This window comes from Lonchura striata, chromosome 4, assembly GCF_046129695.1.
Source record: "Lonchura striata isolate bLonStr1 chromosome 4, bLonStr1.mat, whole genome shotgun sequence".
NCBI classification, from domain to species: domain Eukaryota; kingdom Metazoa; phylum Chordata; class Aves; order Passeriformes; family Estrildidae; genus Lonchura; species Lonchura striata.
The window spans coordinates 64630450-64648924 of NC_134606.1; the positions used below are offsets into that span (position 1 = coordinate 64630450).

Below are 18475 nucleotides of genomic sequence, written 5' to 3' on the forward strand. Positions count from 1 at the left end.
GGAACAGATGTGCATTCATAATTTTTAAAATCTTCATTAATTTTAATTTCTTTTCCACTGTTTATTGGCTTTTCACTGCCCATTAATTCTTAGATCAAAACTATTACAACAAATAAATAGTTAAACTGATTAAAATATATCATTATCTTACCATACTAAATTTTTAAGAACCTATTAATGTCAAACTGAAAACAAAAACAACACAGAAAACACCAAGAAACTGCACACAGTCAAGACATATCTCTTAACATCTCCAGCCATAGACACCAAATTATGAGATCAACTGTCCTATAAATTTTAAGACTATACTTTCAAATATCAAGGCTTGGAAGCATCCACATCCCTTTATTTGAACAGCAGCTTACATAAAACTATTCCTATAGAAGAGCTACAAGTTTTAAATTGTAATTACTCCCAGTTTATTATGGCCATAAAATTATGCTTAAAAACATAAGGAGTTCATTTGCAGCATCTCTTTATCCTAAAAGAGTTGTTCTGTTAGCCATTAATCTACAAAAATTTTACTAGAAACAGCATATTTAATGTTTAAAAAGCAACTTCTGAATCCAGAAACCTTTGAAGTATAAGCTCTTAAAGGTTTTCAAATATAAACTGAAGTTGTAAAACTCAAGTTTGCGAAGAACACTCTCACTTCTCACCTTATTCTTAAAAGTTTTGTTACCATAGTCAAAAAAATTTTAAAAATACACTATTTCATAACTTCTCTTTACATTTATTTGTTTAACTTCTAATTAGCATATTTCTTTCAAAACACATTTCAGTTAACTGGAATTTTAAGTATTGTCCCAAAACCTGCATCACTAGTTCACGGTCATCTTGTGAAGTTGATGCCTACGATTTTCACTGCAGAGCTGCAGGATAACATCCAACTTGAGAAGGATGTATGAGGAATTCCACCCACTGTTTACTGAGAAATCTGCACTGAAACTTACCTAATCTGATGGGAATGCATACAGACTTAATGGGATCCCAAGTTAAGCAGCTGAGACAGTCTTCCACCTTTATTTTGCTTTCCTGACATCAGGAATTTAAACTCCAGCTCTAAATTAGGCAGCTGCAGGATAGGAGCATATGCTACCAATGTCAGGTGCGTCTCACCAGTTACATTTGGAGTGCCCAAGAGGACCTGTCCTTCGGTCGCAGTTCTACGTACACCCTACCCCAACATTCTGCTAATCCAGCAGAAATTTAACTCAGCAAAAATACAAAACAGTTGAGGGTTTCCTTGCTATTTTTCTTCTTGCAAAATTAGCACAGAGAAGTATGAGAAGCAACACAAGAGAGCAAGACAGAAGGACAGCAGGAATCAAAGCCCAACAATCAGAGGTTATTAGGCTGCCATAACAGCACAGCTTTTGTTTCTGCAGACACTTTAAACATACTTTGGTGCCCCTCAGAAAATGCAAACCAGATTATGTTCTGTAGAGAAAGGGTGTACAGAAAGATTTGTGCTTATCACTAAACAGTTCAGTTTTCACAGCAAAGCTCCACTCCTTTCTTCATTCCTAACTTGTTATTTTATAGACAGATGTGTTAACTTCAACCTATTAGGCTTTTTACCCAAAAAGAGATAGCCTAACTCCATTCCTCATAGCCACCCACTCCTGCAACCAAACCAGCAATAATAAACTCTTGCACCAAAAAGGCAGGATAGGAAGGGACAGACAGGCAGGGCAGGGGCAAGAGATGGAAGATGGGGTAACTTGAGCCATGCAGTCTCTATTTCCAGCTGTTCTGCAGTTGTGTGGCTCACACACAATGTAAAACTAAATTCTAACCAGCTTCCTGGCTCAGCTGATTTTTAAAAACTCCAAGTTTGGTTGTCTAGTAAAGTCTGCATAAGTACATAGCAAAGATATAACTGAAGATCTGCCTGCTCATGAGGGAGGAGACACAGTGTTACAATGCAGCATCCTGAATGTAATGGGACATTTTTACCTGCCAAGGTAATCCTGTCACCAATGAAGCCTAAGCAAAACTAAGCTTAGAGGAAAGAGATATGAACCCATGTCAAGATCTCCATCCCGTGGGTCCTTGGGGATTTCTAAAAGTACAAAAAACTCATGGAAGAAAAGAATTAAGTAAGTCTACCTGTTTCCACAGTTTCAGTCTCAATTTCTTGTTCCTCTGCTACATCTTGCATCAGGTAAGTCTCATCATCATAAACCAGGACCTGAGCAGCATAACCCTGTTCTAGTCTGGCACTAGGAACTGGCTCCACAACCACTGCTGGGAATTCAGAGACAGGCTCATTTTCCTATAGAAAGGAAAAAAAAAGGAAAGAAAAGAAAAAAAATGCTCTAAATACTGCACTATTCAACTCTATGTCAATATTTTCCTCTTATGTTCTCAAATTCTTTATGAAATAATTATAATAATTTCAAATATTTTTAAAGGAAATTTTCTTCCAAAGCAAGAGATTAAAAGAATAACAGATAATTATCAGCCATTAGAGGGGGCTTTCTAAATCTCAAAGTTCTCCTGAGTTTAAAGAAAATTTAAAGCACCAGACAGTTTAAGATATTAGAAAAGAGCACACTTTCTAATGAAGATACTCAGCTACTCAGCTGTGAGAAGTCTTTCTCCTCCCTCTACTTGATGAAAGGTAACAAAGGCTTTGACTATGCACTGCAAGGTACCTACATCTGATCTGTGTCTTTTGGACACATGTTTTGGGTTAAACACGTAAGTTACTACAGAAGAACTGACTACTTCAAAGCCTATATGCTCATCTCTACTTATTTAAGGATCAAAATGTCTGTAAGAGCATATATAATCAGTTAGTGTTGCAGAAGTAGAACTGTGCCAGATTACCTTTATTAAAAGCTACAGAAGAGTAGAATATATTTATTATTTGATGATAAGAATGCAAAATACAGTAAAATATGCCGTGCTGGCTAACTTTAAAAGAGGTCTGTGGATTGTTCTGCTCAACTTGTTCTATACCTCACATCTGAGATCTTTAAAGAAAGCTTAGTACACAATATAATTTTGTAAACCCAGTCTACTGTTGTACTGCAGACTTCAAAACTTCCTGCTTCCACTGCTGTGACAACAAATTCTTCTACTAAAAGATACTTGAAAAATGGCTGCACTCTTCCTCCTTACACAATAATCTCAGATCCATTTCATTCATTTTCACAGCAAGTTTACAGCAAATTTTCTTTCAAAGTAAGATAAAAGGTTTCAACGTTTGATAGTAAATAAGTGCTATCTACTTTTCTAACCTCTTGATTTTTTATTTCATTGCTGTCAAACTCCAGAGCGGGGCCTCCATTGTCAATCACTACTGATGTCATGGTGCATCCCCCGAAGATTCTTTGAGAACTGTTATCTCTCTTGAAGATACTAATGCTGATAACCTCAGGATATCAAAGGCTTGAATTCACAGTCCACTGCTCTTAAACAGCTAGGCAGAGGTTGCTGAAACAGAAAATAATTTTAAGTTATTCACATAATTTATACTAAAGTCTTCCAATATTTATGAAATCTCTTGCATACATCAAAATAGGGCATCGGCAAACTCCGAGATCAGTGCTTGATAACAAAAGACAGAATTTTTTAAATAAAATCCATCCATTAGAAGGCTACAACAATCACTGAGGTCTGCAAGAAAACAGGACCACCTAATATGCATTGAAGAAAGAAATCATCATCAATACTCCAATGGCCAAACTCAATGAGTTTGCTTCTCAATAGCAGGAAGCTGGTTCAAACTAAACTAATGTTGCACATTTAGGGAAATGCTTGTTTGGCTTCATGCAGGGTAACTGGGCTTCCTACAGGTAAGGTTACACTAACAAAAATTGCAAATGCTGATCTCCCCAGCCACATGCAAACTAAGCAAAGAATAAGCACAAGACACATTGCAAAATAAAGAAGAAATATACACAATTTAGAAAAAAAAATATGGCTTTTTTTGCTCACATAGGCAGTTCACTTTACATGATGAAGCATGACTCATACCTAACTATATTTAATTTGTAACAGCACAAACCCTCCCAATGTTACTACTTTATTTTCCATTGTTTCACTTGCAAAGCTAGCACCACTTTTTGATGAAGAAGAAACCTAAGACCTCCTCTGCTCCCCAAACAAGACTCAGGTTGAAAAGCCTTTAACAGGCATCCCATGGAACCATATACACCTGTCACCTTCCAGATTTTTAGAACAAAAAGACTACTCCTTACCTATCCAAAAGTCTTTAAATTCAAAAATATGTAAAGTAGAAAAACAATTGCTTATGAATACACAAAAAAAAATCAATCAGAAGAAAAAGAAAATAAATTTTATTGCAAAACCTTTTCTTCTTCTACAGTTTTCCATTTATATACAGAATAGAAATACCAATTATGCCAATGAGCCATAACCCAATATGGAAATACAAAGAAATTAAACTGCATTTTAATTTGGAAACACATATGTTCTAATCTGTTTCAAACATCAGCATTATTCCTGCAATTCAGACAGGTACGTGAACATATGGTGCTTCATAAAGTACCTCTGCTTAAGCACATCACAGTGTTAATTTCATTCTCATGCAGAATATTAATGCAAACAATCAACAATAATAAATGCTAATGCAAATAAACAAACAAATACTAGACTGACTGTATATTTATATTTTACGTACTATAATCCCACACAGGTGGCCAAGTAACTGCCAAATTTCAGCAACTGAAAACACCCAATACTGTTTACAAGATCAGGTTCTCTCAAAAACATGTTATTTCTGTCTCCTAGGTTACAAAAGGTTTCAATTACTTTTATGCTGATCTATCTCTACATGAATCCCCGATTTCCTATAAAAATGAAATTAAGGCAATGCAGAGACATAAATTATAATCCTCATTTTTCAGTTGGGACAGATATCATAGTAAGGACCTTACAGGGCAAAGAAAGTACACAGAAGAATGTGTGAGATGCAAAATCTCAGCATTCATTAAAAAAATGGTGTCTTCAGACTGAATATGTGGAATAGTCCATCAAGGTACTCAAAGTCTTTATATAACAGGATATGAACTTCATACTGACATTCAGTCAACAAGGTTTTCAAAACTCTGCCAGGGTAGAGAAAACAACAAGCCCACTCTTCAGCACATGAGAAAGTAAAAGAGTTTCAGCCCAGTCTGGTTTGGAAGTTGTAAGTTAAAGCAGACACCCAAACATAACCACACACCTACATGTATGTGAGATTCTCACAGACACAGCCCCTTCTCAAGGAACCAGCATTCCCCTTCTTCCCTTTCCCTAAAGAGTATGTCTCTATGGAAGACTTTTTGTTTTTCCTTCAAATTTCATTAGGATGCTGTATCTATTCCCCATCCTCTCTCTAGCAAGTCCCAACTCATTAGATTCCTGTAAAAGGAAAATGCTGCCCGGTCACTTCCAGGAATCAGCTCAGAAATTCACATTTCCCAAGACTAAGTTAGCCAAAAAGGCCAAAAGACAATTAGACTCTTAAAGTAAAAGACAATCCAGGTTTGTAAGAGACTAGGCTGTCCCCAGTGATACAATTAGCAAGCACAGACTAGTACAAAGTACAACTAGGTTTGAATTACAGAACAACCTGCAGAAAGATTAAAAATAAAAACAAAAAAATGCCCATGACAAATTCAATTCCTCTCTGGATAGATGCTCACAATAAAGCAAAATACAGAATAACATCAGAGGAGAAAAAATTAATTTAACATTTCCAAAAGGAATCACTAAATCATGTTGTTACCATTCTGACATCCAATCCTGTTCTTCCTGGTAATGGAAAACTCAGAGAAAAACTAGTTCTGAAACATTTGGAAAATGCTTTACAATTACAAAAACATCCTGTTATTTTTATACATATCTCATGGGAAAACAAAAATAAATCTACATACTCCCATGACCAAATAATAAAAAACAACGTAACCCTAACCCCAACCAAACTAAAAATTCTGGATCTTGAATACTTTGCCCCAACAGCAAGAAGTTTCTAACTACTGACCACACCAAAACACTGGTCAAAATAACCAATTAGAGCAAGTCTTCAGAGGCTGCAGAGCACTTGCAATAAAGGCTGCAAAACACCAGTTCGTTCACATATTGAATAGTACAAGTGTATCCAAGTGTGTGCCTCCAAGAAATCCAAACTGTTCTCATATGTTGCTGGCAGAAAGCTTAAAACCACAGTAAATCACAACTGTGATAAACACATCCCAGTAAAAGCAGTATCTTAAGTTGATTCCCCTGTGCATGATCACCTATCAAATTAACAGGGAAGCAAACATGCAGCTCAACAGAATAAAAGATAACAATTGAAAAATGGTGTAGAAAGGATGGTAGAGAAGGTCATCTCTTCTAGGCGAGACTTCAAGTGAAGTTCTTTAGAAGCGATTTCAGAACAAAACTCTAAATACAGGTCTGCAACTAGCTTTAGCACACTGTCATTTTAACTATAAAAGAAACTAGCCAAAAAAACTCTCGAAACACAGCGCTTGAAAAAAGATGCCCACACATGAAAACAAGACAAACACACAGAAGTGGGCAGCAGTGACCAGAGTCAGCTGCTCCTACAGCACTCAGAACCACAAGAGTACTTGGAACAACATCCCCCTTTTATTCCGGTCGCATCCTAAATCCTGAGGAGAGATTTATTCAGATACCTACACAGATGCAACCTGCAAGTGCAGGACTCCAGCTAGCAGTAGCATCGCACACACGGCTTTTTTTTTTTTTTTCCCCAAAACAGCTTTATTTTGCTTTAATTTAAAAAAAAAAAAGTTAAGAAAGTTGGCTTAAAAATTAAGTTAGTTAATTTTCAGAAATACACCAAACCAAGACCACTGCAGAATCCCATTGAGAGCAACAAGGCTTCCTAAGGGCACGAAGATGTTCTTTCATAGGCAGAACCTCAAATACAGCAGTAAATGCCACTATCACTCTAATACATATAAACCACAGCACACCCTGTGAAACATTTCATGTTGACTGAAAAGTCTTCTTAAAGATGTTTTCCCAGATCATATTTACAGTTCTGGCTATCTGATTCACACTGGCACGTGCAGAACAAACAGCAAATTGGCTTTCTTTTTCTGAAACTCAGCAAGTCTTAAGAATTGAAAAATTAAGTTACTTAAAAACTTTTCTGTCTGAGCATAAAAAACTCCGAAGCTTCTTGCTAAAGTTTGTTGCACATGTTATACCAAAATTAGGATACAAAGTAAATCTTTGCATCCACGAGGTCAGGGGAGCATGCAATCTATGCAGTTTACACTACTTCACAATTTAGACCAAGCACTAAACTTTATAAAACACAAACCAAAATAAGGTACGGGCAAAGTAGTCCTAGCCACATCATACTTCATAAGTTTTCATACAAAAAAGCATTAAATTTATTCCTGAATGCACAGAAACTATTACGCTGGATCAAATTAATGATGCATCAAATCCAGTAAAACACTAGAAGACTTCCTTCCATACAGATATAATTTGATAAGCTGAACATCCAAAGTTTGCTCTGAAACCTCAACAGCTAAAGCTGACGAGCTCCAAAACATGTAAGCTTATAATCACCTAGAAACTATTAAGGTTCTGCAAAAAGCTTTGTGGCTTCAGCAGGCTTTTCTTCTGGACCTTCCTGCATCTCATCCTATTAGTAGCCTCTCTTCCCACTCCTCTCTATTTAAAGGTATCTTGGAACCTTCTCTTCCCTCTGACAGAAGTCTTGCATACTTTCCCATAACTTGTACCTCTCTTTCCAGTGAATTGATTGTTGGTCCTTAACATCATTTCCACTCCCCCACAAACCAGAGTACGGAGGAATTATTCATCCCTCTACATAATAAAGCAGCAGAGACTATTAAATTAAACAGTGAGGGTACAGGTTTAAAACACAAACCCCCAACACACACTCTAAAAAGAAGCAGTGTGCAGAAATTCCATAATTATCTTTGGTAGTATATTCTAGAGATTTAAGTAAGATTGAAGTTCGACAGCTTTATGATGGTAAAGCCCATGAGTTGCTTATGAGACAATTGAATATAAAGATGGTGTAACAGTCTAAACTTCAGGCATCTTCTGAACCAGATACTACTGAAACCTGAGAGATTAAGAGTATAGCACCATGCAAAAGATCCATCCTTTTTCCAGCACCTTTCTGAAAACAACTAATCCTGTCCATTATAAGAGATGGAGTGATAGAAGTAAAAGCAATAAGGACTAGACCCAGAACCTGTTTTTAAACTTGCAGTAAGGTTGTGCTGTCTTTGCTAAATAAGTTAAATTACAAAAGAAAAGTCACAAGAAAGGTAACAGTGAACAGCCATAAGCGGGGGAGCAGGCATAAAGAAAAACTGAATTATTCAAGTGGGGAGAGACAAGAGGGAACACATCCAAGGCAACAGATAAACACGAACTGGGCTCACGCTTTACAGTCACGGTATAATGAAAAGTACGCCAGTTTATCGCCAGAAGTCTGCCGTTTATCTGCGGAGCGAGCAGCGCAGGGCGCACAGCGATGCAGGGACGAGGCACGGCAGGAGCGATCACGCATGACAGCGAGTGTCCAGCACACCCGGGCTGCCATGTTCTCCCAATGCCCTGTGTAAACAAGGCGCTGCCCCTTGGCGCTGCCCCAGCCGCCGTGCCGCTGCCAGCCCGGTCCGGGGCCACGCTGCCTCGGGCTGTTCACCGTGACAGCGCCGGGCTCCCGTGCCACCGCTCCGGCGGGCGCGGAGCCCGCGGGCAGCGGGGCCGGGGCAGCGGGACGGCCCCGGCTCCTCCGCCGCGCCCCGCGCCAAACCGAAAGTGCAGCTCCCGCGGTGGGTGGGAGGCGCCGCCCGAGCGGCCCCCGGCCCCGCCACCTCCAGGCCATCCCACGCACCCCGGCGGCCTCCCCCGAGCCGAGCCGGCCCCGCGCCCGCCGGCAGGGCAGCTGCCGCCTGTCAGCGCCCGCCCGCCGCCGCGGCGGCAGCGGGAGCCCACACCGCGCCCTTACCGTGGCCGTGCGCCCGGAGGCCGCGTCTGCCGCCCGCCCGGGCCGGGAGCAGGAAGCGGCGGCGCCGCCCGGGCAGAGCCGGGCCGGGGCCGGGCCGAGGCCGCCCCGCGCGGGAGGGGCGGGGGAGCAGCGCGCGACCTGCCCGGCCCGGCCCCCCCCCGCCCCGCCGCCGCCGCCGCCGCCGCCGCCGCCGCCGCCGCCGGGCGCGCGGGGGCGCTGCGGGCATGCGCGGCCGCTCCGCGCCTGCGCGGGGCTCGCCCGGGAGCGGCGCGGGGCGCGGAGCGTGCCCGTGTGGGAGCGGCGCCTCGCCCTTCCCCGCTCCCGGTGCCTCGTCCCGAGCAGAGGAGCCCGCGCTCAGGAGGCACGGAGCAAGGCTGAGGGGAGCGCACCAGCGTGTCGCTGCCCCTCCGCCGTGTGGGAGCAGGTGCCTGTCCCGGCAGCGGATCTGCTGCCCCGCGGCCGTGTGTGGCCAGCTGCGGAGACCCGGGCGTGCGGCGCCGATCCCGGGCGGCGTCCTGCCAGCGCAGCGCCGAAACGCCGGCCCCCCAGTTCTGCCCGCCGGCTCACGGGCCGCATGGGTTTGGAGCCAGTCAAATCCAGTTTTTGTTGTCCCCTGGCAGTACGGGATGCGCTGTCAGACCCTGCTCACGGGACTGCCTTGATCCAGACTGAAGTTTTGAACAGAATTGGTCTTCTTTACAAACACTGGGCTCCAACCGTTACGCCGTTCTTTGGCATTTCACAGAAATAAACGGAAGAGCTTTAGCTGAAGAGGAGGCATTACATTTTCATTACAGAGAGAAAAAAATCCCTACATTGTCAAGGAGATTTTCTGCAATGAAAAGCCACTTGCTGTAAGGGGCTCTAGGATGATGGTTTTGTTCACTCTGTATTGGGTCCCTTGTGCCTGTACGTTGCAAGGGTCTGATTTAAGGATCTCCCTTTTGACAAGAGCCCAGCCCCTGTGACAGGCAGTTCAGTCACACACATCTGCTCCTCACCTCCATCTGTGTGCAAAAGTACCTCTGCTACATCTCAGTTTCCATCTGACTATCTACATCTACTGCTCCTTTGGCACTCTCTGCATCTCCTGCTTCACCAACTCTCATTTCCAGTCTTCAGCTTCTGCGTTAAGCATGTTGCCACCCATTGCTATACTGCTCTGGTTTCTCTTCCTTATAATTTGAACAGAATATTTCTTCCCTGCATTTTTAGGGCATCAGCTTCCTTTCCTATGGAAATTAAATCTTTCAGGGGTCTTTAGGTTCTGGAATCTGACTGACTTTTACAAGTTACACACGATTTGAGTTTTCCAGGAAAATAACAGTTATTTTACTCAAGGATGTCACAAACATCTCCCTGAGATTAAAGGTAGCCCTAAAAATACCAGTCCTGTGCCCTGAAGCATGGAAACATTAGTGATTCTTTCTTTCCAGAAACATTTCAGGCATTACTAATAATAGATGGTGCTACCAGCAGCCTCTTATGTAAGTGGCCACTACTGAGGTGTAAATTTAAATGAGCTGTGGCTTTGTAGTAAAGGACATACCATAGCAAAATTGAGCTTTTACCACACACCTGCCAGATATGTAATAAGGCATACTCTTTGATGTTGTCAGTTACAGATTTTGCTCCTAGTTTATATTAACAACAAAAAAAATTCAGATGTCTGCTCTTTATAAGGTTAGATGTATCACTTTTAGGTCTTTTGTTAGCCTTTAAAAACAAGACTCAAATTATATGGGGAAAAACATTGTCATTTATTAACAATATAGCTGTCATTCATGTTGCTGCTAGAAATTACAGTATACAGTGTTTGCACATTAGAAAATAAAACTGTTTTAATAATCTAGCATGTAAATTGTATCAAAAATATATCAAAGACATGGAGCTAAAATCTCATTAATAGTGGATGATGGAAGATAGATGATGACAGTTATGCAATAAATGGAAGAAAAGAGCATGTCAAGAAAAGGGTGGGGTATTGGGAGGAAAAGATTAAATACTTCCAACACTTCCCAAAAATTGCCTTGTTGGACTGAAAACACTGGATGGGAATTTTAGCCCTCAATGACAGTTTTTTTGCAGCCCATGTTTTGGGATGACTTTATGATGCTTGTATCCTTAGTCCTCTGTTTCGCTTATACTGGATATTAAGTTTTGCATTTTTAAGACTAGTTCCAGGAGCAAAGCGAGGGAGAAAAGTGCAGAGTTACTTATCAGAAACTGCACTTGCTCCCCTGCATCCTGCTCCTGGACTGTGTTGTCTGTAGCACAGACAGACAGCAGGAGAGGGCTTTGCTTTTAGTTAGTTTTTAGCTGAGGCAGAGAAGTTCCCTGGATTGTGGTTTTTCTTTTTGTTGGAACTGCTCAAGCCTGCTCTGGACGAACAGCCAGAAGAGCAGTGGCAGCTCACATCTGTGGCCCAGCGCCTGGGCTGCGGCATTTCCAGCGCCAGAGGGACTGATAACAAACTGGGTGAGCTGAGCTACAGCCCACCAAGGGCACTTGCTGAGTTTGTCATCGCTTCAGAGCAGCAAGAGGTTCTATTGTTTAATATTGTTCCTTTTTTGTGCTGGTGAACGCTTTGCCTGTTAAATAAACAAGCTTTTCTTCCACTTTTCTCCAAGGAAATATTTTTTCCCAAACCAGCTGGGGGAGCAGCTGATTACATCTGCGTTCTAAAGGAACCTCTTTAAAGGTTTTCTCTCCAATTTGCCCTAAACCAGGACAAATACAATTATTGTTGCCCAACATGAGGCGTGAGAAAGTAGGAAAAACCTGTACTGATTGCATTTTGGTTGTACTTTTTCTGTATTGGAATAAAGCAGTTAGTAGCCATGTTGCTTGAATTCAGGATGTCTCTCTGAGTGGAAGCCTTCATGTATTTCTGGTCCTTAGGCTTTTCTGAGGTTTTAATACCTTTCTGGTTGCTAATCTTATTTTCTTATTCAGAAATAGCTCCAGTATTGTCCCTAACACATAGCTTTTACAGTAGAGGGGCACAGATTAGAATAGCCATTTTACTGGGCTTGGTGATAGTGATTTATAGGAGTTCATAAAGGTACTGGAGTCCATTCAAGATATGTATGGCTTATAGTTTCTTCATCCTACCCTTCGTCCTTATTTCCAGTAGCATGTTTTGGGGCGTTTATTAGTAATTGCACCCAGTTTGCTAGAGGAGGAGAAGGGGATGAGGCTTTCCAGCCTCTCCTTCTTCTCCTTTGAATCTGTTAAGTCACTTTTTGAGAATGTCCAGTTTTCCCTGAATGTTAAAGAGACCGCTTTCCTGGTGTTTAATCTGGTAAGCTTCCATTATATGGTCTGCAGTTTGTCTAGAATGAGGGCTGAGATGTCCAGAGGAGCTGATGAGACCCCTGACCCAGGAGTAGACCCAGGTGTGGAAAATCCTGAGTGGTGTAGGAAATGGGAGGATATGGGCCAAATCCTGAAGGAATTTTCTGACCCTATAGTCTGGGACTTTCCACGTGAACAAATTCAGAACCCAGCTGAGGTGGAGAAATACCTGAAAGAGAAGTTCCATGATAACTCTAAGACCCTCAAAACCAATTACTGACACAAAACCAGAAGTCACTATTGAGTCATTTTCCTTGAAGGACTTTTATGGCCTAAGAAAGGATTACACTCAACAATCTGATGAATCCATAATTAGTTGGTTGGTCCATCTTTGGGATGCTGCAGGAGAGGCTACAGTTCTGGATGGTAGTGAAGTAAGGCATTTGGGATTCCTGTCACATGATTCTGTCATTGACCAAGGAATGCTGAGGGGGGCTAACCCTCACAGCCTCTGGGCATGGGTTCTGGGAATTTTGGCACAAAGATATATCCATGTGCAGATGATCTCTATATGCAACAAACCAATAGAAATCCACAGAACAAGAGATTCAACACTTGAGAGAAATGGCAGTAGTAGAGATTGTCATCTTAGAAGACCTAAACACTGTAAATCCAGATTAGGTACCATATACATCCATGATGTGGTGAAAACTTCTATGACTTGGGCCACAAGAATACGCTTCTGCTTTAGCAATAATGAAGTGGAATGAGAAAGAGAAGACTCTGTTTAGTATGGCTAAGAAGCTCCGAGCATATGCAGATGCTGTGCATGGCCCAGCCCATGCCAGAATCACAGCTGTGGAAAGGCATCTGCATAAATTAGAAGACAAGACAGAGGAGACTCACAAGAAACTCAGAGAAGAGATTAAAGAGGACCTTCTCCAAATCTCAGCAGTATAGATCAGAGGTTCTGGTTCCAAACACAGACGTCACCCAGATGGGAAGAGAAGGTGCACCCCACAAACTGAGCTGTGGTTCTTCTTGCATAAATATGGAGAAAACATGAGGAGATAAGATGGAAAATCTACTGCTGTTCTGGCATGACAGGTGCTTGAAATGAAAGACAGCAAGACTCAGGAAGTTCCACCAAAAAAAAGCAGCTCCGGTTGCCCCTAGCCAAACTGCCAGGTGTGGGAGTTGTAATTTTTCTTCTTTCCCCCCCATTCCTTCTCCTCCCGCCCCCAGCAGTCCCCTCTGTGCTGCGACCCTGCCTTCCCACTCCCCCTCTCCACACGATCTGCTCCCCTCGCCTTTCCCATCCCCGGCCCCGTTCCCAGGGCGGCTCCTGCTTTCCCAGGGGGTTTTCTCCTCCCCGTCCTATCCTCATTGGCCGCGGTTCCGTTCCCCCGTCCCCCACTTCGGGGGATATATCGCGTACCCTGCCGATGCCCCGGTTGTCTCGGGAAGCACGCACCCACGATAAGTACGTGTCTGCAGCCGAGTCCCGTGTCTGCCATCCGTCTGTCCCTGCATGGGACTGAGCCCGCAGAGCTCCGGGGAAAGCGGCAGCCGCCTCTCCATCCCTCCTCCCGCGCGTCCGCTGGCGCCCGCCCGGTCCGGCTTTGCACGGCAACAGCCAGGCATAATTATGAAGATGATGAAGATGATGAAGATGATGATGACATGTCCGATGCCCTTAAAGGAGCCTCCCAGGTATATGGCCAAGGAAGGAAGGATAACCAGGCTTAGAGGGGCCCTGCCTCTAGACATGTAGAGGCTAGGAAAAACCGTGTATTTTAGAGTGTGTGGATTCGTAGACCTGGCACATCAGAACCACAAAAATATGAGGTTTTGGTTGACAATGGTGCACAATGCACATTAATCCTATCAAAACATGTAGGGGCAGAACAAGTGTCTATTGCTGGTGTGACAGGGGGATCACAGGATTTTACTTTGGTAGAAGCTGATGTGAGCCCGACTGGAAATAAGTGGAAGAAACACTCTATTGTGACTGGCCCAGAGGCCCCATGAATTTTGGGCATAGACTTCCTCCAAAGCAGGTATTTCAAAGACCCAGAGAAGCTCCTCTGAGGCTTTTGAGAAAGCGGCTGTAGAAACAGAAAGCATCATAAATTGTTATACCAGTACAACAAGAATGTTTTGAATGGTGCTTTACAAATAGCATACCACTAAAATTGTTTTGCATAACTATACAGGGCAAATTACCTATTACTTACCTAGCCCCAAATTGTAATGATTAAGCAAGACCACTGTGTTATCCCTGAAATCACTGAACCAACCATGTCTGCACCAAGAGCCACCATCCTGGGGAGGTCCCAAGCAGCCACCTGCAGTATTTGGCTATGTACAAAAATAACTTCTGGAGGTTCTGGTGTTTAATTCTGCCAACTAATTTTAATATATATCAACTTTAAAATAAGCTAAAGGGTTTTTAATAGTGCCCTTGTAAAATTGGTGTGAGATCATGTCAACTACAAATTCCAAAGAGGGATGTTAAGCGTACTGATGATGCATTTGCAAAACTTGGGAACATCTGACAAAACTGAAATCAAAATCTGAACATGACCTTGTCTCTTAAATGTGTATTTTTACTGGGCTAAAAACTCCATGCCTGGCACAAACAGGGATCCAGCCATAAAGTATTATTTTATGTTACTTCTGTACATTACTTTGATTATTCATAAGTTGTTTATGTTGAGGAACTTTTTCAGTAAATGTTAATAAAGGTTTTTTAGGGAAACTCACTCAGTCAAGGCTTAAAGCTCTTGCCAAGCCCTAGCCATGGCTGCTTGGGGATTATACCATCAAACCCAGGTGCTTCTGTACTAAAAATTAAATCAAGTTACCTTGACTCGTAAATTAAGTCTCACAAAAGCTGAACTCCTTTTCAACATAAAATTGGAAGACTTTCCCAGGAAAAGCTTTCCAAGTCCTTGCTAAGAAAAGAGGCTTCCCAGCTATAGCTGACCCTGGGAGATGGTAAGCATTTAAGCAGCTGTAAGCATTTTTGTTCAGTAATGCTTATTGTTTTCTCAGATGTGTTGTTTTGCTGTTCATAATGAGAAAAGGTACATAGTTAGATGCTAAATACTCTTCTGAATTTAATGTTACATTATGTTCATGTTATAGTTGTTAAGACTGAAAACAGAGGTGAATACTGATAACCTGTTCAGCTATCACAGCAAAGAGAGCTTATTTGCCTTGATGTAAACACATCCAAATTGTATTATGCAGTGGAATGAGAATCAAAGACTAAAAAAATTACCAGTCTGATTGCTCAGTGCTGTGCTCTTTCTTCATTTTCTGTTTCACTGCCTAAAAGCAGAGATGCAAAGGTAAAAAATCAAATTCAAAACACCTACAAATATGCATTTTAATTGACTAGTGCTCACCAGGTAAAGGCCTGCACGAGCATTGAAACCTTTTAAATGATCCTGTTTAAGAACCTATTATACCCCAGCATGACAGCCAACATTCATAAACTTAGGGCTTCTTAGAGAATTGTCCAAGATACCATAATCCACTGAATTTTTATCAGTAAAACTGATCAACAAAATTTTACTCTGTATCAATCTCAGCAGCACAAACTATTTACAAAATCGTAGCCTGCTATGACCAACCCACCACAACCAGATGTGCTGACACAAATAAAGTGTGCCTTTGAAAAACAGAGGGGGGAATGTGTGGTGAGACCCTGCAGAGTAGAGTGGCCGAAGCTCTGTATACTTTAAACCCTCTAACAATATTGCAAAATTCCCAAAAAACCCTGTCATCTTAAATATTTTCTTGTCATTACAGTCCTCTAGTGACATCCAGTTACCTAAACCTAAGGTATTGGTATGGGACCTAATTACTAACAAATGGGAAGGCCCTTTGGGACCTTATCACTTGGGGGAGCAGATATGCATATATTTCCACAGATGCTGGTATTTGATGGGGACCTGTTCAGTATGTGCAACCTGCTTTTCTCTCTGCTCAGGAACACCGCCAGCAATGCCTCCCTGACAGCCTGTCCAAGTTTAAAAAAAAAAAAAAAAAAAAACCAAAAAAAAAACGTGTTCCAATTCCCATCTGAGTAGGAGTTGCCTTGGGGCAGTTTTCCTTATCTGTTGTTAATGGCCCCATCAATGCCTGAGAGATAACACCGTCCAGGAGGAGGAGGTGATTAAGGACACACCTGGTGACTCATAATGACCCATCGTGAGATGCTCTGCCCAAGGGGAGGAGCTAGGCATTCCCACCTGGATAAAACTGGAGATTTCTACACAGAGGGGAGCCTTTCCACAGGTTCTCTGAGAAGACACAGCAACTACATCTGCCATCCCAAGAGGACTGCAGCTACTCCAATTCGGACTGCTACCAGCACGCTGGCCAGGTTGTATTCTGACTTTGTCAGTAGCCTTTCCCTTTGTATTATTGCATGTATTTTTGTCCTTTTCCCAATAAATTGTATTTCTGACTTGGAGTCTCTCACTGGTTTTGCTTTCAAACCAGGACACAGCCCTATCTTGGTGTGAAAGGACAGGTGTCTGCTAAGGAAGGCAGGAGCCTCCCCTGAAATGGAAAATGTAAGCCCCCTCCCTCCAAATTGTTATTATTTTGAAATTAAGGGGCTCTCAGGCAAAGATATGGGAATAGGAACAACAGTTCTTTATTAGGGAAAAAAAATAAGTAAATAAATAAATAAATGATGCAGTAATACAAAACAACACTGACAGAGTCAGATTACCACCTGACAGACTGTGGGTCAGGGCGTTGGTAGCAGTCCAATTGAAATGGTGGCTGCAGTGCTCCTGCAGAGACAGATGTGGTTCTGTTGAACCAGTGATCCTGTAGAAGTCATTAGAAGGGTGGAGTTTTCTCTGAAGGTCTGGAAGGGGTGTAGATAGGCCTGGTCTCCCTCTGGGAATCCAGTGGCAAAGATAGTTGCTCCTCTGGGAATCCATTGGGAAAAAGCTGCCTGTGGAGTTTCAAATCTCCAATTATATCCAGGTAGGAATGCTTGGCCCCTCCCCCTGGGCAGAGTATCTCCCAATGGGACGATGTAATTGTATGAGTCACGAAGTTACACTCAATGGCCCATTAACAGAAGATATTTCCTGGAGGGAGGATTGGTTGTGGAAGAGACAAAGAAAACTACAACTGCACCACAGATAGGAACAGAATACACACACCCATTTCCAGCCTAAGACAGGGCCCTCAGCAGATGCCATAGAACAGTAACCAGACAACCCTCTGAATCCAGCCAGATGGAAATCTGAGACCTTTAGAATGACAACTCATGTGTGACTTCACCTGGACCTCAAGAGTTGAATATTTTAAGGACATAACTAGCAAAAAGAAATGCTACCTCTGATGGTTTTAAATGTTACCTCTGATAGTTTTTAAACTGGTTTGTTTGTAACCAGCATTCAAGTTGTAAGGTGTAAATTTTAAGTAATTAGTCTGCAGCATGCCACCCAGTAAAACTGTGCCTTTGATATCTCCTGGACATAACAGTAAAAATTTTGATGGGACACACCAATAATTAGAAAGATTAGGCTTGTGGAACTTAGTGAAGAATTTCATTCTCCTTGTACCGTGCTTGTTGTCCTTCTTGCAAGGGGTCCCACAGAGGGATGATAAACACGGGGTTTATATTTTAAAACAGAAAGGGGAAACTATGATGGCAAAACAGCTGGTCTGTGAGCCTGAAAGGAGGAGGGGTTTAGCTACAGAAAGAAGATGTCAGCCAGCCCCTGATGGTGAATGTTAGCAGGTAGCTATTGGCCAGGTGAACTGGGTGGTTAGCATTCATAGCCAGTCCGGTTCAAACACAGAGTCTTTTGAACAGGGTATGTAAGAGCTGTGCATGCCATGGAAGCTCTCTCTGCTACATGAAACCCCAATGTTGTGTGGTCTCTCTGGCTCCCATAACCACAACAATACTGTAAGCTCCTAAAGCAGGTTATATTTTGCTGTAGAGGCCTTTAAATTGCATGTTAAAGCCTAATCTTTGCTGAATTCCTTCTATTCATTTATAATTTTCTTTTAATAATATACAAGTCAAAATAAGATAAAACAAAACCTCAAACCAAAAAAATCCAAACACATACCTTCATTTCCTTAGAGCCGCAGTGCTACTTTGCTTGTAAAGTAAGTAAGGTCAAGAGCCTTCTGATGCTC

At 42.2% G+C, this 18475-nt stretch overlaps 1 protein-coding gene across 2 annotated transcripts in view; it reads right to left on the minus strand.

Annotated features, from left to right (window-relative positions):
- The window catches only part of ELF2 (E74 like ETS transcription factor 2), a 34968-nt gene extending 25879 nt beyond the window's left edge, over positions 1–9089 (minus strand). The window contains exons 1-3 of one of the 2 annotated variants that reach the window (XM_077783022.1): positions 8993–9089; positions 3249–3444; positions 2113–2278 (exon numbers count right to left, since the gene is read on the minus strand). In XM_077783022.1, the coding sequence (XP_077639148.1) occupies positions 2113–2278; positions 3249–3320 (238 nt within the window). In that variant the 5' untranslated portion in view covers positions 3321–3444; positions 8993–9089. The remainder of the gene's footprint in view (positions 1–2112; positions 2279–3248; positions 3445–8992) is intronic. The other variant, XM_077783023.1, reaches the window with a different exon arrangement.
- Between the last annotated feature and the right edge of the window lie 9386 nt (positions 9090–18475).